The sequence below is a fragment of the Schistocerca serialis genome, chromosome 5, assembly GCF_023864345.2.
Source record: "Schistocerca serialis cubense isolate TAMUIC-IGC-003099 chromosome 5, iqSchSeri2.2, whole genome shotgun sequence".
NCBI lineage: Eukaryota > Metazoa > Arthropoda > Insecta > Orthoptera > Acrididae > Schistocerca > Schistocerca serialis.
In genome coordinates this window covers 188,396,882-188,422,079 of record NC_064642.1, presented here as the reverse complement: position 1 = coordinate 188,422,079, position 25,198 = coordinate 188,396,882, and the positions used below count along the sequence as shown (strand labels likewise).

At 40.5% G+C, this 25,198-nt stretch overlaps 1 protein-coding gene across 3 annotated transcripts in view; it reads right to left on the bottom strand.

Moving 5' to 3' along the window:
- The window catches only part of LOC126482289 (cytoplasmic aconitate hydratase-like), a 328,052-nt gene that overhangs the window by 204,517 nt on the left and 98,337 nt on the right, over positions 1–25,198 (bottom strand). For 2 of the 3 annotated variants that reach the window (XM_050106284.1, XM_050106283.1), the window contains exon 4: positions 23,689–23,834. In XM_050106284.1, the coding sequence (XP_049962241.1) occupies positions 23,689–23,834 (146 nt within the window). Of the gene's footprint in view, positions 1–3,864; positions 3,946–23,688; positions 23,835–25,198 lie in introns of those variants that run through there. The other variant, XM_050106285.1, reaches the window with a different exon arrangement.

The following is a 25,198-nucleotide window of genomic DNA, read 5'->3' as shown; positions in this document are numbered from 1 at the left end:
TGAACCGTTGTGAAGACAAACTCGGTCTCAACATCATACTCATAGACCCACTTCTTGTCACCAGTTATGATTCTCATTCTCATTTGCATGATCAAAAAGCTCTTCACAGATTGCGAGGCAAAGATCTATCTGGGCTTGACTCATGAGCCATGGGACGAACTTGGTGGCAACACAATGCATTCCAATATTCTGTGTCAGGATTTCATAACACGAACCAACTGAAACATTAGATCTTCTGCAATCTTTCAGACAGTCAGTCTTCATCTGGCACAAATAATTTCACTGACGATTCTGTCATGAGCGTTGTCGGTAGATGTCAAAGGGCTTCCTGAACAAAGGTCATCTTTAACTTCCGTTGGCAATTTTTAAACCGTGTGAACCATTCTTAGCACCGAGTATAGCTGAAGCACTCAACACAGTAGGTTCCTGCATCATTTAGTGTGTGTCTGTAATGATTTTATTAAGCTTCATGCAAAATTTCACACTGACACATTGCTCCTCTAGCTCTGCCATCTCTAAGTTCGCATACCATGCAACACAATGTTCTACTCAATATAGCATTGAACAATAACTAACAGACATACAACAATGAGACTTCCGGCAGGTACACATTACACACAGGCATATGCAGGGATGCCAACCACATTTCACTTTAACACACCATTAGCGCAAAGTTATGAATGTTACGGCATTTTTTGAGCAGACCTCGTATTGTTCACACCAAGTCTACTTTCGTTGTTTGATTAAATTAATGGCTATGAGAAGTAGCACAGAATTTAATTTCATATAATGAGCACAAGGCTGTCACCTTTGTCATAGTAATTATCTTCACGTGTTTCTGATAGCTTCAACTTTTTTTAAGGCAATGGTGTCTGGAAGAGTAGTGTACTGTTGGTATGCATTGCATGAGTAAATCCACAGTGCAAGCAGAGCACCGTCTTGCTGACGAATCTCGAGGCATGGTGATCCACATACTGTCACTGCAGGAACTTGGCTGATGACATACCCCACTGCTTCTGATGTTACATCAGCACGTGACAAGATACCATGATAGCCTTCTGTCGCCAGGTAGCAAAACACATAAATGGACTCAACGACCCATCCAACGGCAAAAAGTTCAGCAACAGAGTTCAGCAGACATGTGTATTGGGTCAGGCAGCCGCTATGTACTCCTAATCTCAAATGTATGATACAATGGCGAGTCCACAGCTGCTGGCTAAAGTGGATGTTTATACAGTCAGTGCGTAAACTTAAGAGCAAACAGCATTTGTGATGAAGGAAGTGGCCCCCATCAGAAGAATTCCACTACCAAAACCCACCTATCTTGCTGTGGCAACCCTCACCGCTTGCTGAATAAACTTGCAGCATCTAGGTGATAGAGTGGCTATGCTATTCTGGTAGACCAAATAATGATCCTCCACCTCTCAAAATAGACCACTGAAGCAGCATGTTACAGTAACTACAATTGATGTTTCTTGCACTATCTCAGCAATGTCCTTCCCTTGAGATACTGTGACATATGCTTCAGAGCAGTATGCTTCTCAAATGGCTTTACTTATGGACCACCCACGTAGATTATCAGAATCTCACTGGAGATGGCATTGTGTCATGCATGCAAGATAAGGACTGTGTAATGTTAAGTTCATTGCAGAAAAGATGCCATACATGGTGCTAAAAAGCTGTGGAGTTGCTGCTTTCATCCTACAACAGTAAAAACCCATGAGGAGCTGCTCAGCTAGCTAAGACCTACTACCTGCATTCTGACTGCCTCCAGGTGATTCATCTACATCTACATGGATACACTGCAAACCACATTGAAGTGCCTGGGCAGAGGGTTCATCAAACCACCTTCACAATGATTCTCTATTATCAAACATGACGCATAAAAACAAACACCTACATCGTTCTGTGCGAGCTCCGACTTTCATTATTTTATTATAATGATCATTTCTCCCTATGTAGGTTGGCATCAAACAAATGTTTTCGCATTTGTAGGAGAAAGTTGGTGATCAAAATTTTGTGATAAGTTTCTGCCGCAGCGAAAAACAACTTTATTTTAATAATGTCTGCTTTAATCCTGTATCATGTCAGTGACGCTCTCCGCCCTCATTAATCCTATCTGGTAAGCAATACTCCAAAAGAGGCTGGGCAAGCATAGTGTAGGCCCTCTTTAGTAGATCTTCTGCATCTTAAGCAGAAGCCAATAAATGCAGTCTTTGGCTCTTCTTCCGCACAACATTTTCCAAGCGATCCTTCCAACCTAAGTTGTTTGTACGTTTAATTCTAGTATTTAGCTGAATTTACAGCCTCTAGACTTTATTGATTTATCACATAACCGACATTTAATGGATCCCTTTTAGCACTCATGCGCCCGACTTCACATTTTTCATTATTTAGTATTGATTGCCAATTTTTGCACCATACAGATATCTTTTATAAACCATTTTGCAATTGGTTTTGACCATGGATGATGAAATCACCCAGCAACATAATGAGGAGCAGTTACTCATGAAACAGTTCTTCCACCTCTGCCTCAAAGAGGTATAAGCTACAGATCATTACTAAGGTAGGCAGTTGGGCTGTAATGGTTATGGCCTTGAGTGTGTGGTTCAGTAGCACGTGTTGGCTAGAAAGAACAATTATATTGTCTGTCTGAAAACTGAAAAGTAGCAGTGAGCAGCACTTGTGATGAGGGAAGTGGCATCTACCATAACAATGACAAAAACTCCTGCACAGGATGGTTAAGAAGCAACGTACTGTCTAATGTTGTTAATCTCTTTATGTAACCCTTTGTGCCCTCCTGCTTGGTCCTGTATGTTTCAATTCTGGTCTAAGTGCAGCTGGCACTTTATGTTATGGACTCTATTTACTTTCCTAACATATGAGCTGTTTATAGATCAGGCCACTAAAAATTTTATTCTCAGCAGCCAGTTACCAGATAAAAAGTAGTGGTGGTGGTGGTGGTGGTGGTGCAGTATCAGGAGCAGGAAACTGAGGTGTCAAATGCAGCATTACAAGACCTGACAGAACACGGAGGTGTGGCAAGCTATTTGCTGTGTGCAGAGGCATCCCTCTGTAGAAACAAGCTTTTGTAATCTTATTTGTGTACATTTCATATTCTAGCAAACAACTTGAAGGTAAAATAGAGAGGCACAAATTTCAAGTTGTCAGGTAAATGAGGTAATGAAATGGGTCAGCTGTATCAATGAAACAACATACTGCATAAATAATGGTTCTGTATTCCACAAACTCTCCAAGAAGTTATCTTCTATAGACTGCTCTATACTGCATAACAATTTCTCACAAGAATAAACTATTCACAAAGAAAGGAAAACAATGTCCCATCAACAATGAGGTCACTAATGACAGCGCACAAGCTTGGGTTGGGGAAGGATGGAGAAGGGAACTGGCTGTGCCCTTTTCAAAGGAAACATTCTGGCATTTGCTTTAAGCAGTTTAGAGACACAAAAAAAACCCAAATTTTGGAGCCAGATAGCTGAATGTGGATTCAGTGTGTTACTGCTGTCGCTTTACTTTGTACTCATAATCCAACATCAAGAACACAAGGGAGTTCTTAAAGAAAGTAATGACTCCAACAGTGCAGCAAAGAAATTAAATATCATTATCCAAAATGTCACTGGATAAGTAACAATAAATTATTTTAACTGGCTCTGATACTCAAAAAGATATCATGATACTCTGATAATAGCAGGAAACAGTGTAACTAACTATTATGTACTCTAATATAACAACATGATTAAGCCAGTTTAACAAATAACAAAGCATGTAAATAAGTTAATAATGAATAAAACATGAAAATAAAGGAATATTTGTTAGAAACAGTTTTCAAGTGCTCATACATACCTTAAGAAACATAAACCTCTCTTTATTTCGCTCAAATTCCATCTCTTGGTTCTTCTGAAGGGGCATCATCCCTAGAAAATAATAAACCAATAACAAATGTGGAACTTTCCATTCTTCTTCTTCTTCTTAAATAATAGTCTTTTGGTGCCACATCAAACAGAAATGACACTGAGCTTAGGGACTATTCCTGTATGCCCAGGACCACAACTAACGAATAAAAGAATATTCTTTGCTTCTGGCACTAAAGGGGTGTGTAAAAATGAAATGTCGTGTGGCTAGGGCCTCCAGTTGGGTAGACATGTTGTCTGGTGCAAGTCTTTTGAGTGGACACCACTTCGGAGACTTGGGTGTTGATGGGGCTGACATGACGATGATGAAGACAACGCTATACCCTGTCCCTGAGTGGAGAGAATCTCCAACCCAGCTAGGAGATAAACCTGGACCCCTTTGCATCCCATTCCGTCACAATGACCATTCAGCAATTAAGGAGGACAGGGTGTAATTTAAAACCCAGATCTAGGAAGAGGAGGATTGGGATTTAACATTCCATTGATGAGGTAATTCAATATCCCTGCATTTGCCTTAAAATTCTAAGCAAATAAAAAACCTAAATCATGCGGTTTTACAGCAGAGCTTAACAAAACAATCCACTGACTGTCAGTGTTAGCACTCACACTCGCTCAGGTTCTTGCTCGCAAGAATAGCAGAACAATTGTAGTGTGATGGTGAGTGAGGGAAATGTGCACCGCATCATGTGGCTGTGACAACACTTGAAAAGTGCCAACTGTGAAATCAGACGGGATCAGTTTTGGCAGCAATGCCATCTAATAGCAGCACTAGTGTGTAAGCACTGTGTAACACAACAATGTCTTCATGTTTCAATCTACAGTGCGAGGAATCTAACCATTTTACACAAAAAGATGGGTTCACAAAATGCTTACAAGGGAAACTCCCCAGCGCACCCCTTACATTCACTGGTAAAATGGTCCAGTGGATAACCCATCAAAAACTAAACACAGATAAAGTATGAAAAGAAGAAGGTGGTGCACTGAACTGTAAGAAAAGAATGATGATGATGATGATGATGATGATGATGATGATGATGAGGAGTAGTAGTAGTAGTAGTAGTAGTAGTAGTAGTTTGTGGGGTACTCAGCTGTGTGGTTATCAGCACCCATACAAATTCCCAATCTTTACACAGTCCAATTCCACCACTTTCACGAATGATGACAAGAACACAAACACCTGGTCCCTGGGCAAAGAAAATCTCCAATCCGGCCAGGAATCTAACCCGGGATCCCGTTATGTAGAAAAGAAAACAAAAAAAAAAAATAAAAATTGTAAGCAGAATAGAAACAGCGAATGTTCCAAGCTCAAGATGTGCCACATCGAGCAATTTCCAAGAACCACAATGTCCTTGTTGTGTGGTCACAGTGTTGGACTGCAAAGCGGGAGATTTGTGTTCAAATCTCCCTCATGCCCCCTCCCCCCCCTTTTTTTCACAAATTTATGAACCGTCCATCTGGTCATTGATGTGTGTGTTTTCCCTCTGTAGTTTTGGAAATTATCAAACTATAAATTGGCTATAGAATATGTGTGATGAATAGTGAGAGCAAGTGAAATGTCGCATTGATCTCTCGCAATATGAAAACTACAAATAAACAGGTGTGACTTATGTTACAACGAAGGTATTTAAGAGTCGAACTTCCAAAACTGAGTGCAAGAGGCATAACATGTTGTACTCGTGTAGAACAAATAGGAAGTACGTACATCTGGAGGACCCTTTGTTACACATCTATGTGGCAAACGGACAATACACCACGATACAGACAGAAATTTGAATACAGGTAGAAGTTTCATGTTGTGCAACTATCATACGTGATAATCACATGTCCCACATACGTTATGACACATGATGTTCAGAACCACCTTGCAAAATCTTTTTGAAGGATTTTGTTGCATAGCCTATTCTTTAGTGTTCTAGGAACAAATTTAAGGAAACTGTAGAAAAGGTAAGTTTGTCACGGTAGTTTTTAATTTAAGCATCTACAGAGTGCCAGTCATGTTGAAAAACCTTATCAGGATTTGTAATGCAGCTGAATGAAAATTAAAAAATCTTTGCATACCAGTTCACTCCGATATGCCACTTTAAGTATCTCCAATGTGAAAGACAACATAATGCCATTCCAGATTTCTCCAGGTATTTGTCTCAGCATTGGTTTCCTTGTTTACATAAGTCTCCATCCCTATTCCCATTAGAAATACAGCTCCACAACGAATTTGTGTCGTCATGTTAGTCAGCTTGTCCACCACACTTCATTGAATGCTTGGCTGTGTGCATTACAAATATTGTAATTGAAAATGTATGCATTAAAGGTCTTAACTTTGTCATGTGCTACCCAGAGCTTGCATGCATTTAAAGGCACAGTCAAGAATTAATAAACTCAACTAAAATACCTACTTGCTCCAGGCTGGAGATGGCTGCTGGCTCTTTCAAGACCTGCAATGTCACATGCCGTGACAAACGCACCATAGCCTGTCTTTCTCGTAGGCTTCAATCCTACTCCATGCGAAGCTGGAGGAGATACAGGGCTGGCTGCTTGCAGACACCTGTTCAGTCTGCTCATGGAGCATGTTTTCTGTGAAGTCCTGATTTACACTCTGCTTCAACCCAAACATTAAACCAGTGAAGGGAAGTAAAGATGAAGGCAGACATGTCAGAAATTGAGAGACCAAAGGATGCTGCATTATTAAGTAATGTAATTGGCTCGGTTCAAGCATATCGAAAGGAGGGATACAGTAAGGAGTTATGAGATACAGAAAAAAAAGTAAAAACAAATTCCAACAAGAATAACCCAAAATATTAAATAAACTAATAAAGTAAAATGATGCTTTGTGACTTTGGGGACGGGCAAAGGAATAGTGGGAAAAAAATGAAGTGGGGGAAAATTACAAGAAAGGTTGACATCCAGGCTGGAGAGTGAAGCTGATAGGATGAACTGTTGGCATGCAAGTTTCCATCTCCATGGTTCAGGTAAATTAGTGAAGTATTGAAGGATCAAACTATGTGGGCTTCTGTCCACTGGGAGGATTTGAAGTGCTATGCTTCCAGAATACAGATGTCACAGGACTCGGCTGGAATGGTGTCTGATGAGCTGTTTTTCAGGATGGACTGCTAAACAAATACTGAAAGTCTGTTATTTTTGGAACGTTAATTGAAAACCTAACATTCAGTCACTATTTCCACAAATATAAGTACTAATCTAAAATCAAGATTGTAGAACCACTAGTTCAAACCATACATGTGACATCTAGCTATAGGGACTCCCTGTGTGTGTGTGTGTGTGTGTGTGTGTGTGTGTGTGTGTGTGTGTGTGTGTGAGAGAGAGAGAGAGAGAGAGAGAGAGAGAGAGAGAGAGAGAGAGAGGGGGGGGGGGGGGTCCCTTAGAAAGGTAATGACTGAATGAATCCAATATTACAAGTGCTGATGTATAACTATTTTGCCTCTTGTCAGTATGCAATAAATTTATTTCCAAGTGAACTAAATTGCTTGTGTTCCATCACATCATTTGTCTCTTTATGGAAATGGAGACAAAGTTAATACTAAGTCAAGCACTAGTCTCTCTCTCTATCTCTATTTCTCTCAGGCAATCAGGCTGAAAAGTCTGAATCAATCTACATTTTTGAAATATCATTGAGAACTGGAAGATACTGACGAAAGGACTAAATGAAAACAAAAATCTAAGCCATTCCTTTAATAGTAATAATTCTGTGTGCCCACTAACGTGGTGCATGCCTTTCAATTGAATGCCACTTCGGCAACTTGCATGTCCCTAACCTAACCGAGTTACCAACTGGGCAATTGGGGAAAGAGTTCCGACAGTTTAACATGGAACCTGAACCATTTGTCATTTTTGGTGACCAGGCCTAACATCCCTTTAATGACGATGAGATTCACAAAGTAAAAAAAATAGATAAGGCTGAAGGAAACGATGGAATTTATCCCCAATTTGTTAAAAATCTGGTCCTGCGAGACAGAAAATAGCTCACATAATTCTACTCAATTTAAAAAGAGATCAAACATTAGCAATTCTAAAACCAGGTAACTCCACAAGTTAGTGTCCCACTGCATTGCTCAGTATACAGGATGAAGAAAAAATCCAGCACTTGGCTGTGGACATGCAATTCCTGATACCAATTTAAGACAAAAGGTTGCCTAGCAAAACCTAGTTCCGCAAATAGGTTTGATAGAAATTTGAGCCCTATGTCAGAGCTGTCTCATTAGGTCAGCGAGAAAAGGTAATGCCGTGTGGGACAAATATGCAGACTCGCCAATATTCGAGTCACATTTATACCAAACTTTTTTTTAATATATTATTCAGTTAAAGCTTCAAATTGTATACAACTTACACTTCCACAGTGCAGTATTTTTTTCTGTTAATGTTCCCTTTATTTAAACATTAACACATAACATGAACTATTCATGGACGTAAATGACTACTTTTTCATCCTCGACACAAATGAATCCAACAGAAAATAATAATGGATCCCATGAGGGTGGGGGGGTGGGGGTGGGGGTGGGGGTGGGGGTGGGGGGGGGGAACCACTATGCACAATAATTCCATTCTGTATGTTTAACATCCAGGCTTACCTTCACAGAGCTGGTACATGCAAAGAAGATATTCAAGGCAACAACCTCACATTTGCAAACACTTCGCCACAAGCTGGATCATACTTTGCTGGACCCTACGCAACACACCTGCATCCACCATTGCCAAAGTCGAATGCAAGCAAGCTATTAGGTCATGTACATCCACGGGTGGAGTACTATAATCTTGTTCCGTTAACTGTCTCCACAAATAAAAATCTAGTGGATTGAGGTCCGTGGAACATGTAGGCCTGAGCACTAGACCCCCACGACCAATCCACTACCCTGGAAACACTTCACTTAAATAGTTATGCACATTCCTTCCCAAGTGTGGCAGTGCACCATCATGCTGAAACTATAGCTGACACTGGACAGCAACTGGAATGTTTTTTAATGTGTCAGGCAAAGTATTGGAAAGAAACATACGATACAGGGGCACATTAAATTTGTCCAGCGATTGGTAAGGGCCCAAAAGTACTACTCCCACAATTCCAGCACACAGGTTTATGCTAAAGAGTGTCTGGAAGCCACGTTTACGGGTGACATGCGTTCTGTCCGACAAATAATGTCTGTTATGGAGGTTGAAAAATCCCTTCACAAGTGAACCTAAAATCTTGAGCCCATGTCATGTTACTTATAAAATGTCCCTTATCTTCCATTTGGTACAAAAGCCATTCACCAACCCGAACTGATCAAATGAGGTCCTCTGGCCACTGATGTTAACACAACGATGTGGCAGTAGTTCGTTGTGTAACACTTCAACAACCAGTCTTTGAGATAACTGGAACTTCACATAGGTGATTGGTGAACAGTTTCAAGAATAGTGTCCTCTGTTGTTGAGTATGTCTAGTCCTTGGACGACCTCTATTACTTATGGATGAAGATCAACAGCCCCCAAGATATTGCTCCAGGCAATAAAAAAAACATTCTTATGGGGATGGTTCCTTTGAGGGTATTGTGCAGCATATGCATGAGCAGCAGCAGCGTATCAGATGCACCCAGCACCAAATGCATGTTGACATATTCATTGTTTGTGAACTCCATGGGGAATCTGCCCTACATGAACTTGACTGGACCAGTTACAGTTGTGTATTGCATGGTTAATAGACACATATGTGCAGTTTAATAGACCCTTCTATCATGTGGTAGGCTATTATTGTCATATGAAGAAATTATGTCCTTACAATGATGAGAACTAGCCAACGTATGTATAAAAAAATAAAAAAGGAACCTTACGAGGAGTTGAACCATAGCTCAATGGTGGATGTGAGTTTGATATCCCAGCAGTCTACTCAGCGAGCTATGGTGTTAGTATAGTTGTGTGGAGTGAGACATGTTCCTCTGTATGTTCCAAACTGCTGCAGGATTTGACAGTATTGCCAGCTCCTCATTTTCGTACACGTGTTTTCAAAATCCACCTAATTTGATTTTGTTATATTAACTTTTGTCTTGAGTCTGGGTGGCAGATCACATACCGACCTCCAAGAATAGCATTTTTCTTGACCCAGTATACTATAATCTATTATAATTGTTAATTTTCAACAACGTATACATTTATTGACTATTGTATTGTCATATCATGCTGGATTCAGATCAAACCACAATGGTTGTGAGCAAGTATTAGCTGTAACTTCATTTAGTGACATTGACTTCCAAAGAGGCCAGAAAGCTTTTGTCCCTTTTGTTGACTTAAATGCAGCGTATGGCGTTGCATAGCAAGACACTACTATTTAAGCTGAAATGAACCATATGCTGAGCTAAGCTCATTGAACTATGGGGACCAAGGGGGGGGGGGGGGGGGGGGGGGGGGTCTATGCCTAAAAACTAAATGAAGTCAATTATTCAGAATCACAGTAGGAAAAAAATACATGCAAAATGGGCCACCCAAAGATCGTGTTGGTTCTCCAGTTCTTCATTTTTTACACAAGTGACATGCTACTAGCAACAACAACTTAAAAGGTTTGATTTGGAGATTTTGTTGTTCTAAGCACAGAAAGTAAATTTTTTGAAGGGGAAGAAACACTATAATGATCTAGATTAGTTAAATACACATTATAAACAGTAAGGACGGATACCAATCCTCATAAAAACACAAGCAGGCATATTCCATCTAAATAAGAAGCTCGTTGCCACGAAGCTACACGACTTATTTAATGCAATACCACGAGATCTCATACAAAAGAGGGGACCAAATGGAGCAAGAGATCTAACCAATCAGTTCCAGAATGAGATTTTCACTCTGCAGCGGAGAGTGCGCTGATATGAAACTTCCTGGCAGATTAAAACTGTGTGCGCGACAGAGACTCGAACTCGGGACCTTTGCACACAGTTTTAATCTACCAGGAAGTTTCATAATCAATCAGTTGCTAGAAATTCTCCAATAAATATAAAATCATTTCGCATCTTCGATATACAAGTAAGTTTAAACGTAGAAAGCCTGTACTGGATCTCCTTAGCTCCCTTTAACCTGCTCATCATAATTTAAGAAAGTGCTAGGGAGCTAATTGGACACAGTTTGGTGGACAAGGCCTGGAGAATCAAATTGACCCAACAATATACCCTGAAGATGTACTGCTGCCAAGAAACCTCTCGAGATGCCTCAAACAAAATCACATCACAACCAGGGGAGCAAAATGCCAAATACACCTTTAAATGTGGGATACTGTACACAGCTTGGAGCCAATGGTAGAACACATTATTAGTCAATACATGATAAAGTGACTTCAAGGGTGCTGTAAATATTTCATGAAAGCCTTTCCAAACACTACTGAATTATTATGTTCCCTGGTCATGGAGCTCTAATACAATTATGGCATTATTAATGCCCCTAAATGTTCACTTGCCGTAGTTTTATATTAATTTGTTAATATTTTTGTATGTTTGTTTTATATCGCATTTTTTCTCTCAGACAGTGTGTAAAAATATTATGAAAAGGAAAGTTGCCACTCATCATGAAGTGGAGATGCCAAGTCACAGATAGGCCCAACAAAAAGACTGCCACAAATAAACGTTTGGCCAGTAAGGTCTTTGTCAAAAAGAGACGGCACACACACACACACACACACACACACACACACACACACACACACACACACACACAACACGACTGCAGTCTCAGGCAACTGTAGCCACACTGCGAGCAGTATCAGCAGCAGCAGCAGCAAGGAGGTTGGAGCAGGGAGGGGGAGGTATAGTAAGGTAGGGGTGGCAGACAGTGAAATGCTGCTGGGGAGTGTGCAGAGACAAGGTGAAGAGAAGGTAGGGCAGCTATGTGCAGTCAGGTGGTTGGACAGAGGGAAGGGGGAGAGGTGGAGGAGGAGGCGGTGGGGGTAGTGGAAAAGGAGAAAAGTAAAAAGACTGGGTGTGATGGTGGAATGAGGGCTGTGTAGTGCTGGAATGGGAACAGGATAGGGGCTGGATTGGTGAGGACAGTGACTAGCAAAGGTTGAGACAGGAGGGTTACAGAAATATAGGATATATTGCAAGAAAAGTTCCCATCTGTGCAGCTTAGAAAAGATGGTGGTGGTGGGAAGGATCCATATGGCACAGGCTGCAAATCAGTCACTGACATGAAGGATTTCATGTTTGGCAGAGTGTTCAGCAATAGAGTGGTCTACTTGTTTCTTGAGCACAGTTTGTCGGTAGCCATTCATGCGAACAGACACGTTGTTGGTTGTCATGCCCACATAGAATGCAGCACAGGGGTTGCAGCTTAGCTTGTAGACCATATGACTGGTTTCACAGGTAGCCCTGCCTTTGATGGGATAGGTGATGTTTGTGACCAGACTGGACTAGGTGGTGGTGGTGGTGGTGGTGGTGGAAGGATGTATGGGACAGATCTTGCATCTAGGTCTATTACAGGGGTATGAGCCATGAGGTAAGGGATTGGGAGCAGGGGTTGTGTAGGGATGAACAAGTACACTGTGTAAGTTCTGTGGATGGCAGAATACCACCTTGGGAGGGGTGGGAAGGATAGTGGGCAGGACTTTCCTCATTTCAGGGCACAACAAGAGGTAATCTAAACTCTGGCGGAGAATGAAATTCAGTTGCTCCAGTCCTGGGTAGTACTGAGTTACGAGGGGAATGCTCCTCTGTGGCCGGATGGTGGAACTTTGGGCAGTGGCTGGAGATTGGAAAGATAAGGCAAGGGAGATTTGTTTTTGTACAACGTTGAGAGGATAATTAGGATCCGTGAAGGCTTCAATGTGACACTCGGTATATTTGAAGGAGGACCACTCATCACTGCAGACTGTAATTATCTTCCCAACCTTGTACAAAAACAAATCTCCCATGTCTGATATTTCCAATCTCCCACCACCTCCCAAAGTTGCATCATACAACCACAGAGGAGCATTTCCCTCATAACTCAGTACCACCCAGAACTTGAGTAGGGTTTTGTCTACCTCTTATCATGCCCTGAAATGAGAAATGTCCTGTGCACTATCCTTCCCACCCCTCTCACAGTGGTATTCCGCCGTCTACTGAACCTATACAATATACTCATCCATCACCCCACAATGCCTGCTCCCAACCTCTTACCTCATGGCTCATACCCCCGTAATAGGCCTGTCCTATACATCCTCCCACCAACACCTACTCCAGTCTGGTCACAAACATCACCTACCGTATCAAAAGCAGGGCTACCGGTGAAACCAGTCATGTGATCTACATGCTAAGCTGCAACCACTGTACTGCATTCTGTGTGGGCATGACAACCAACAAGCTGTCTGTCCACATGAATGGCCATCGACAAGCCGTGGCCAAGAAACAAGTGGACCACCCTGTTGCTGAGCACGCTGCCAAACATGCCATCCTTCATTTCAAAGACTGCTTCACAGCCTGTGCAGAATGGATCCTTCTCACCAACACCAGCTTTTCTGAATTGCGCAGGTGGTAACTTTCTCTGCAATATATCCCATGTTCCCGTAACCCTCCTGGCTTCAACCTTCATCAGTCATTGTCCTCTCCCATCCAGCCCCTTCCCTGTTCCCATTCCAGTACTACACAGCCCTCATTCCACCATCACACCCAGCCTATTAACTTCTCTCCTTTTCTGCTAACTCCCTTCTCTCCCCACCTTTCCCCTGCCCTCTGTCTAACCTCCCAACTGCACATAGCTGCCCTACCGTCTCTCTACCTCGTCCCTACTCGCTCCCCAACAGCACATCACTGTCCACCACCCCCTATCCCACTATTCCTCCTCCTCCTCCTCACCCCAGCCACCTCCTTACCCCCACCCAGTTGCCACTCCCATCATGCACTGGTAATTGTAGTTGGAGCAGCAGGATACAGTCTGGCTATGAATCCAAGATATATATTAGGACTGACCTGGACAAAATAGGAGCAGACACAGGGCACACAAATCTGTGGTTTGTGGAAGTCTTTCAGCACTATGATCTATCCTGGGTAAACATTGTTGTAAGACATGTTAACACTGAGCTGAACAGGATGCTCCAAACACTGGCAAAATCTCACATAAGTGTTGTTCCAGTTGATGCTGTTGGTAGGTGGGGATACACTACAGGGATGGCCTGCACCTAAACAGGAAGGGGAAAGATAAGTTAGCCTCTCTACTAGCAGATACTCTTAATGGAGGCCACATTCACAGAAGGGATTATCCCTGTGGTTAATGGGACCAGGCAGACAGGTTTTTCAGCTTAAAAGCTGAAGTCCAGATAGACAACATTCAAGAAAATTTGAATAAAAGATGCTTCATGTACACTAAATAGGGATAAAGCTAAGGGTAGTATCAATTTACTCCATAACATATCTGGGGAATAAATAAAGCAGATGAGCTGTTTGTGTGTTTAGATGATCTCAAAAACAAGAATGACATTGATATACTTTGAACACCACGTAACTGTCGGGATGGAAAGTGTTGGTGTAAATGGGTATAATTTAGCATTTCACATTTGCTCATCTAGCATGGGTAACAAGGGAGCTGCCATTTACATGAAACAAGGGTGTAAATACAAAACTGTACAAGAAAGAAAATCTTGTGTCAATCAGCACTGTAAAGTTCGTGCATGTCAGCTACAGCTAGATAATGTAGTGTTGATATTAGCAACAGTGTACATGTTGGTTGATTTAAAAGGTAGGTGTGTGTGTGTGTGTGTGGGGGGGGGGGGGGGGGGGTGCATCGGTCCCTTACTCCGAATAAAACAATGACACAAGGGTGAGAATCAAACAAGTGAGACTGACAACACAAAACCGAGAGAAAGGAAAAAAACCACAAGAACGATGGAAGGGCAACAAACACTTAAATGGACTAACAGGAGAAGAAAACCACAGAAATGTACGTAACAGATAAAAGAGATTAAAATGACAACAGATTACCATGGCTGGCTGACCACAAGAATAAAAAGAAGCAGCCATCCACTCTGCAACACATTAAAACCTCCACCCTAAAAGCACTAGGGTGTTCTGCAACCACATTTGCATCGGTAGATGACATCCCATTTATGTTAACACTGGGAACACCTGTTCGGGTCTGGTACCCAAAAACTTGTATGATCTTTGCCCAGACTTGGGAAGGTGACGTACGGCACCCAATGCTCGAGATTTATCTCTCCCAACACTCCTGTTTCTCGAATGGGATTTTCACTCTGCAGCGGAGTGTGTGCTGATATGAAACTTTCCTGGCAGATTAAAACTGTGTACTGGACCGAGACGCGAACTCTGGACCTTTGGCTTTCGCGGGCAAATGCTCTACCATCTGAGCTACCCATGCATGACTCACGCCCCATCCTCACAGTTTTACTTCTGCCAGTATCTCGCCTCCTACCTTCCAAACTTCACAGAAGCAATATCCTTTCTTTCAGGAGTGCTAGTTCTGCAAGGTTCGCAGGAGAGCTTCTATATAGTTTGGAAGGTAGGATACGAGGTATTAGTAGAAGTAAAGCTGTGAGAATGGGGCGTGAGTCGTGCTTGGGTAGCTCAGATGGTAGAGCACTTGCCCGCAAGAGGCAAAGGTCCGAGTTCGAGTCTCGGTCTGGCACACAGTTTTAATCTGCCACGAAAGTTTCACTCCTGTTTCTGTCGTTTGATATGCAGGCACAGGGCCATTTAAAGGCTACGAGGTGCTCCAGGGAAGGATGCCATTGTAGAGCTCACCAACGCTGCTTAATTGCCTCAGCGACTTCCGGTGACCACCAAGGGACTGACTTTCACCGGGAGCACACTAAAGAATGAGGGAGGCAGGTTATGCCTCAGGGTCACCTGTTGCCACCAATTGAGTATTGTAGCCATTTCTATGGTGGATGAGGCATCAGTGAGATCCAGGTCCACAAAGGACACTAACATCTCCACCACAGTCTCAGATGCAGAATTGATATGGAGTGGTGGTGTTGGGGCCACCAGAGGGTCCTGTTTCTTAGCAGTCTTCTTCTTAGTTTGCTTGCTCTCTCACTTCTCTTTAAGGGCTTGCTGGGACGATTTCTACGAAGCAGCTTCAGGCACAGAGGAAGACCGTGAAGCTCTTCATCCAGCAGCTTTTGGCTCCTTGAGCCACAGGCGAGTGTCTGCTGTGGCATTAGTGGAGACCTTGGGAGAGAGGGAAAAGGCACCCCTTCCGCATAAGAGGAGCCAGAGGAGGCTGCTTTTCCGGCAGGAGGGAAGGGACCAATTTACATTTAGCCTCTGTGTAAGTCAACCGGTCCAGGGTCTTTTATTCCATAATTTTCCACTCCTTTTGGAGTACTGGGCAGTCTGGCAAGTAGCGGGAGTGGTGCTCTCCACAGCTGATGCAAGTGGGAGGTGGCGCACATGGGGTATCTGGGTGCAGTGGACATCCGCAGTCTCGACATGTGATGCTGGAAATGCAGCGGGAAGACATGTCCAAACTTCCAGCACTTAAAGCACCACAAAAGGGGAGGGATGTATGGCTTAACATCACAACGGTAAACCATCACCTTGACCTTTTCAGGCAATGAATCACCCTCAAAGGCCAAGATGAAGGCACTGGTGGCAACCCTGTTGTCTTTGGGTCCCCTGTAAATGCGTCGGATGATATGAACACCCCGCCTTTCTAAATTGGCGCAGAGCTCGTCGTCAGACTGCAAGAGGAGACCACAATGGAAAATGATCTCCTGGACCATGTTGAGGCTATTATGGGGAGTGACGGAAACCAGAATATCTCCTCGAGTGATGGAAACAGGAATATCAGTCAGCTTGTCACAAGCGAGTAAAGCTCGAGATTGGGCTGGGGATGCTGTCTGAATCAAGACTGCACCAATTCGCATCTTGGACAGCGCTGACACTTCTCCAAACTTATCCTGAAGGTGTTCAATGAAAAACTGAGGCTTCATAGGTAGAAAAGAGTCCCCATCAGATCTGCTACAGAATGAAAACTGAGGCGATTATGGCTCTCTCCGTTCTGTAGCCATATGTTACTCCCATGGTGTAACAAGGGAGGGAAATGATTTACAGCCATATCTGTCAGTATTGTATTCTATCTTGCCCTTCTTAGAGACTGCTGGTGCCATACTGTCACCGGCAAGAGGTGACAGTCTGCTTCATTGCGGGTCATCCGCCCCGATGCCGCCCACTCCAACCAGAGAGTCTCCCCAGGTGCCACTCAGCCACAGCAAAGGCCAACTGGCATGATGACCGTATGGCCATTGCTGGGAGTGCTAATGCCCAGGTAGACAGGCATCTACTCCTTGGCATACATGGGGAGTTTACAGCTCAGGCATCAGGAGTGCAATCCCTGTGTTGTCAGGGGGCTACCACCAAACGGGTACATGACGGCCTCACCACAATGGACTGGCTACCATGCTGGATATTGGCCGCAGAGAAATCCAAAATTGACATGGGAGAGAAAGAGGACAGGAGACAACGGAAGAAGATGACATACCCCGGGAAGTGTCCTTGCCCAAATAGCTGAATCACAGGTGGAGATGCAAAGCCATGGCAAGAGATTCAGGAGATCGAATTTAAGGGCACTATGGACAACTCGTGCACCACATAAAGGCCTGCACTTCTGTAGAATTTTGAAAGTGGCATGTCAAAACCGTAGAATGGGACCTGAACTCATAGGGCCGAAAAGGGAAAAGTGAGAGACTCCTTTTAGTCGCCTCTTATGGCAGGCAGGAATACTTCAGGCCTATTCTAACCCCCCCACCCACAAAGGGACCATACAGGTCCCCATCATGAGATTGGGACATATTCATAAAAAGGTGACTCCCTATTATGCTGTCTGTCAGACAAAAAGAAGTTATTAATCTGTGGTGATTTCAGTGTAAGCTTTCTAAGCAATTCCTATAGGAAAAGTGAACTACAATCAGTGATCAACTTCCCTACACATATAGCTCAAGACAGTAGCACTCTAATAGATAATGTATTTGTGCAGCAAGATCATGTGAAACTAACACAAGCTTACCCTGTGATAAACAGATTATCAGACCATGATGCACAATTGATTAACTTACAAAACCCAGCAGGATGTACAGTTCAGAAACCATTAAGTAAAAGTGTAACACTGGTCAAGCTGGCATCTATAGAGCACTTCAGAGAAAGTTTAAGAAATGTTAATTGGGGAGATGTACAAAATGAGCCAAATGCTGATGATAAATACAACATATTTCTTGATAAATTTATATCCCTTTTTGAACATCGTTGCCAAAAAAAAAAAAATTACTCAGTTTTCAAAGAAACCTTGGATTACTGCAAGTATTAAAGTGTCTTCAAAAAGAAAAAGAAAACTATTAGAGAGCAAGAATTAGTAAAGATCCAGATGCAATTTTATACTACAAAAATTATTGTAACATACTGAGAAAAGTTGTTAGGAAATCAAAAAATATGTATATTAGAGATGAAATTAACAACTCAGGCAATAAAATAAAATCAATATGGATGTTGTTAAAAGAGGGACAGGGAAAGTAACTACTGCAGTAGGTAGTATTACTGTTAAAGAGGATGAGACCATCTTAATCAACAGTAGTAGTTAATGTATTTAACAACCATTTCTTAAGTGTAGGTGAAAAAATTGGTGAAAATAGTTCAAAAGAAAAAGCCAAGCACTACATGGAAGAGTCAGTTCTAAGAAATCCTTGTCAGATTAATTTTCATGTAACAACTTCTCGTGAAATAAGGAAAAAACATTAAATCTTTGAAAAATGAATGTTCTGTCGGAGTAGATGACATCTCTAACAAGATATTAAAAACAATGTGGAGCAGTTGCAGCTGATGTTCAGAGTCACATCTTTAATGCATCACTAATGCAGAGTCTTTTCCCTACAGTTTAAAGTATGTCATTGTCAAGCTTCCCTACATAAATGGGGACACCACAAATGTCAATTACTGGCCAGTATCCTTGCTTACAGCATTTTCAAAAATCATCAAGAAAGTAATGTATTCAAGCGTGGTTAGCAATTTCAACAATAATGGGACACTTAGTAAATCACAGTTTGGATTTCAAAAACGCTGTTCTATTGAAACAGCAATATATAATTTCAGTGCCCACATAATAGAGACTTTAAATAGTAAAATATCACCAATTGGAATTTTCTGTGCCTTTTATCCAAAGCATTTGATTGTGTGAACCATGACATTATGTTACAGAAATCGCAATTCTACGGTACAAATGGAACAGCATATGAGTGGTTTCAGTGATATCTACAGAACAGGAAGCAAAAGGTTTCTTTATATGGTTAAGGTGATTTAAGGAAGTTTCCCACTTCACCTAACTGGGCTGAAATTACATTAGGTGTTCCACAGGGGTCGATAATGGGTCCCCTTCTGTTCCTGATATATGTGAATGACCCCCTTCTTATCTAAAACAAGAATCTAAACTAAACTGACACTGTTTGCTGATGATACAAGAGACATTTTTTAATCCAGGAAAAGAAACTCCAATCGAAAATGATACAAATAATGTCTATGGAAAAGTTATTGATTGGTTTTCTGCGAATGGGCTTGCTCTGAACTTTGAAAAAAAGCAGTACATCCAATTTTCTACTGCAAGGAGTACAGTTCCTTCAATAAATGTAACACAACAGAAGTCAGTAGCCAGGGTAGAGCATACTATGTTTTAGGATGTACATACAGATGATAATCTTAATTGGGAAGTTCATATTTTGGATCTCATTAAGTGACAAGATTCAGCAACTTTTGCAATCAGAATAATTGCTAATTTTGAGGATACAGAAATTATCAAGCTAACATACTTTGGATACTTTCACTCTCTGATGTCATATGGAATAATATTTTGGAGTAACTCAACGCTTATGCAAAAAGTTTTCAATGTTCAAAAGAAAGTGGTTAGAATAACGTATGGGACCCATAGTCACACATCTTGTAGGCATCTGTTTAAAAGGTCAGAAATTATTACAACAGCCTCACAGTACATTTACTCAGCAATGAAATTTGTTCTCAACAAGATGGACCAGTTTCAAAACAACAGTGACATTCATGCTTATAATATCAGAAGAAAGAAAGACTTACAAAATCCTCTATTTAACCTATCTCTGGTCGAGAAAGGGGTAAAATATGCTGCTGTAAAACTTTTTGATAAATTACCAGATGAAATAAAATGTCTGACAGACAGCCGTAATAGTTTCAAAAATAAATTGAGATCACATCTCCTGACAACTCCTCCTATACCACAGATGAATTCTTGAATAGGAATAAATAAATCTACAGATAAAATAAACACATTTTGTGCCATTTAAGGGAATGGTGTAGGTAATAAAAATTTTAAGCTGGAAGGAAAGGAAAATACAACTTGATTCACATGTGTATTTATTATTCACTTGATACTTCCCACATCATAATGATTACTGTAAGATTGATCAATTTAACACACAGCTAACTAACGAAGTAGTGCTGCTGCTTGCAGTGTGGCTTCAGTTGCCTGAGACTGTGATCACGTGTGCGTGTTTTTGACAAAGGCCTTACTGGCCAAAAGCTTTATTTGTGACAGTCTTTTTGTTGTGCCTATCTGCAACTCAGCATCTCCACTATATGGTGAGTAGCAACTTTCCTTTTCATAATATGTTTACATTTCATCCTGGATTTTCCATTGTTTGATTTTTGTCTGACAGGATGTACAAAATATGTATACAAAATTTAAATGTATAGGAGGAGATAAAAAGAAACAAAACACTTTAGTGAGAAATACGTCACTGGGGCATCATTTGCCCCACTTGTGTCCTTAAAGGTTTTAACACTAATGATGTTCAGAAATGATGTTAAAACTGCTGTGTGGTGAATACTATTTTAGAGATATTGCTGAATATTTTGTCTGTATATATTAACGCACAGCTGGTATCTGCATGCTAACAACTGTGTAACACACTCAAAACTGGGGTTTCGTGAATGCTGGCTGCAGCTTCAGCCAAATGGACAACCAACTCTTCTGGAGTGTCCATTGGTGTCACACACACCAAATCCTTCATTCCATTCCACAAACAGAAACGTACAGGAGTGAGGTCAGGAGAATGTGGTGGCTCATCCTACTCCAACAACTGGCAAAAATCAGTCTACAGTGAGGGATCTCCAAGGGAAAATGGGCACACCTGTGACATTTTGTCACATGAAAAATGTGTTTCTATTTATCTCCTCCAAACACACTCAAATTTTACGTATGTAGTTTTTTTAAACCCTGTCTGTGTCACATTTTCCTGTAGCATTCCTAGATTTTGAATAAAATAAATAAGTGATAAGTTAGAGTCTCAGATTTTTCTACCTGTGTCTTTGCTGTCTGATGGAGGCCATAATTATTAACTTCTTTATTACAGTTCTGATCTCTGTTGCTGAACTAGCCTCAACACACAAGTCAGCATCTAATCATATGTTCTGACTTATTGTTTTGGATTTCAGCTTACTCTTCATTACTACTACATTATGAATTTAACTCACATTTGTACCTGGGTATATTTTCCAGGTCAGTCATGGTACCTAGTCTTCGTAATCATGAAGAATTTCTCTTGTGATTTTAAATGAAGATATTTCCTCAAGCAATGTAAATCGCTTGCACATCCCCAGAAGCCTTTCCCCTCTGGCCTCCTATCTAGCAAGCAAGTTTCATAGAGGAGGAAAGTTGCCATAGGAAAAGTAGGAGGAGGCGAGAGAACAAGAAAGGACCATAAGGAGGTAACTACTGCCATTAAGATTGATATTAAAAAATATAATTGCAGAGAGAGCCGCCATGGAAGAGGGAAGTCTACGAGAGGTTATTTGTCTTCAGATTTCAGAGTCAATAAGATGTTCAAGAGGTTCTGTGGAAAAATCAAAATACAACCACATATTTTACAAAAATTTCAATCTATCATTCAGGCCACCTCATATCAAAATCTGCTCCACTTGTAAGGTTGATTTAATGGAAATAAAAGGAGAAACATATCTGAAGAAGAATGAACTATGAAATAGGCACAGATGACATAAAATTCGTGCAAAGCAGTTTTATGATATAATGAAGGAAAATAATCCTATGGTTGTTCAGATTTACTTTGAAACGCAGTAAAACCAGTCTCTTCCAGCTCTATCAGCCCATGAGGTTTTCTATTCTACACAAATATGATTAAACAATCTGTGCATCATCATCCATAACAAGGAGCAAGAAAGGGAAAGCATCAATTTTTGCAACTGACTGGAGACGGAACCTTCAAGAGGATGCAATCAAATTGCTTTGACTTTGCTGGACTTACCTTCTGACAAAAAAAAAAAAAAAAAAAAAAAAAAAAAAAAAAAAAAAAAAAAAAAAAAAAAAAAAAAAAAACTAAAAGAGGGCACCAATACTATAAATCTACTCTCAGATTCCTGCCACACCCAAAATAAAAACAGCTGTACGATGGCGATGCTTACAGCGTTCTTCAAAATGAGCACATTACACCAATTCTAAATTTTTGTCTTTTATTAATTGTCTACGTTTTTATAAAACAAGAGAAAATAAATAAATATAAATTATTGACATTAATTTCTGTCTTCACAGCCTGTTTTGTTTACTAAATCACTCATCTGTGGTATCGCTATTTTTAACCATTGTCATCATCGTCTTTCTAATAGGACAGATGTGGAAGTTGTGTCTCCATTGTCACAAATATTTGACTGTGTCTTCTGAATATGTCCTATTTCTGAGGTTGTGAGTACTGTGTGACCCAAGAACGTAGCTCCCTCCCCCCCTAACACTTAGCAGATTTTGCCTATACTAACATGAGAATGTTACATTGTCTCTTGTGCTCACTGCTCTCTCATTTGCTGTATAGAACCAGCAGCTGACACCCCCTCCAATTTTTCATAGTGCTGTGCTTCAGCAATAGTGAAACACAGATGGCAATAACTTCTAGGGTAAAGGTCATATGTAACAACAGCAACTAATACATAAATAAGAGACTGCAATCACTGTTCAGTCTAATTCTCGAACTTTGATCATCGCATGATCTAGTGAGCTAATCTTGTACTGTCTCCACAACTGGTCTTCATGCTGTAATTTATTTAAGCGATGACAATTACAGTCCATTTACTATGATTTATTTCATTTGTTATATATTTCATTCTGGACTAATTTTCCTTCTTCTTTCACCTGAATGTCATAGTCTCGTTCTAAAGCTGATTAAACTGGTAACGATTTTCTGCAGTATTCTAATATATGTATAGTGGCCGAATTTCTCATTTGCAAGCCCTAGATTTTCTTCGTCTTCTTTTAAAATACTTCTTACAGACAGAATCTGTTGGCAAAATTAATCACATTTATATGAGTATCTTGGAAATTCTCCATTCTCCAAGTCAGTACAGCATTAAGGCACTGTCCTTGCAAGAGAGAATAATTTTTGTCATGATGAAGGACACACATATGGGGATTAAATTAACTGGGACATGTACAACAGTAATATGATAAAAAAGAATGGCATCATAGAATCACTAAAAGCTGTTGTTACACATGTTTATTCAAAGACAACCAGTTTGAATACACCAGCTTTAGATCACTGACTGACCCACATTAATTTAAAGGAAGATTCCCTGTCTTCAAATACATAATTGTTTTCAGTTGCATCATCCACTGTTTCATCTCGTTATTAATATTTGGACTTAAAGATGGTCGCTTGACCAACTGGTTGTCTGTGAATAAATATCCCTTAAAGCAGCTTTAGATGGTACCATAATGTCATTCTTCAAATACACTGAAGCTCTGCAGAACTATCTACAGAAAATATGATGAACCAAAGTTTTTAACTTACATCCTGAAGAAGTCCACCTGCACTGAGTGATCTATTACTAGATCTGATGGACAAATAGGATTTATTTTTTGTGGATCACTACCCAGCTTTTTAACAGCATCTCGCATTGCAGCAAAATCAACAACTGCTGGTACTCCAGTCAAATCCTGATTGGGAAAAGAATATCTTCAAAAACATCACTCTCAAAAACTGTTTAATACATCTAAATGACAAGTTACACTTTCTTTAGTAGAAGTCTCACTAAATTATGTGCATCTATCTGAAAATACTGAACATAAAATGGCAAATAAACTTTTAAAGAATCCTCCTTTGGGCTGCAGTATTTGAAGTAACATACACATGGTTTTGAAAGTATTTTCTTACACTATTGAAACCAATGTGTTTCCGTATCATTTGTAACTTATCACCACAAATTTTAATAAAACCTACACATGCAATAAAGGTGTCTAAAAACTACATTGAAATTTTTGCATTGATAATTTCTTATAAGGGTGCTAATAACACAACAAATACATGTTGGGCATAAAACTGAAAGATTTCAATATGTAATAATGCAGTAATGTTTAAATAGCAAATTAGGAGATCTACTTTCATTATATACTTTCATACCAACACAATAAAGAAGATTCATGGCAGAAGTATGAAAGCTCCTAGTCAAAAAAATTAACCGAACTCACTTTCTGGAAAAAGACTCTCTCTCTCTCTCTCTCTCTCTCTCTCTCTCTCTCTCTCTCTCTCTCTCTCTCTCTCTCTCTCGCTAATGGCACATCATTTTGCACCTTCTCCTCTGACATTTCTTAAGCTTTTATTCTACTGATATACCCATTGGTGTAAGTAGATTCTTTAGTTTGAATATGGTAACTGGTATAAGACAGATTCTTTACAGCTACTCTGACAATCCTTGGCATGTTGCTTGGCTTTTAAACCAACTTACCAACTTACTTATTCTAAATATGTTGCCTTCCTCATAAGATGGAAAAACTGTGCTCATTTCTATTCTCCAACAAAAACTCTACCTACTGATCAATTATTTGCAGTTAATATACTACGAAGACATTCATGGACATCAGTAATTACCTTCTGTGTATTGATTGTTCATTGTACTGACATTTTATTTACAAATTGATTCAAAACTTACTACCTAGTGTAAACACAATGTATACACAGTAAAATAATAATTCCCAGGCACAGCAAAAAACAATAGCACTTTCTTATATTGATTGCCGTGTAGTGCAGTACATGTGCAGAAGAGATACTACATAGCACTCCAATGTGAGATACTGTTAATATATTCATCAATAAGTCTCTTAAGCAGGGGAAATGATCAGAAATGTCTCACTACTCAAATGCAATAGTTAAACTGTGCTTTATAAGTAGTCAAACTTTGTATGGTTGACTACAAATTATTGAAAATGTGCGTTTCTAAATAAAGTACTTCATTTTCCTGTATATCACTTATAATAATTTGCACTCAGAAGTAAATACATCAATTAGGAGTATTTGGTATAAT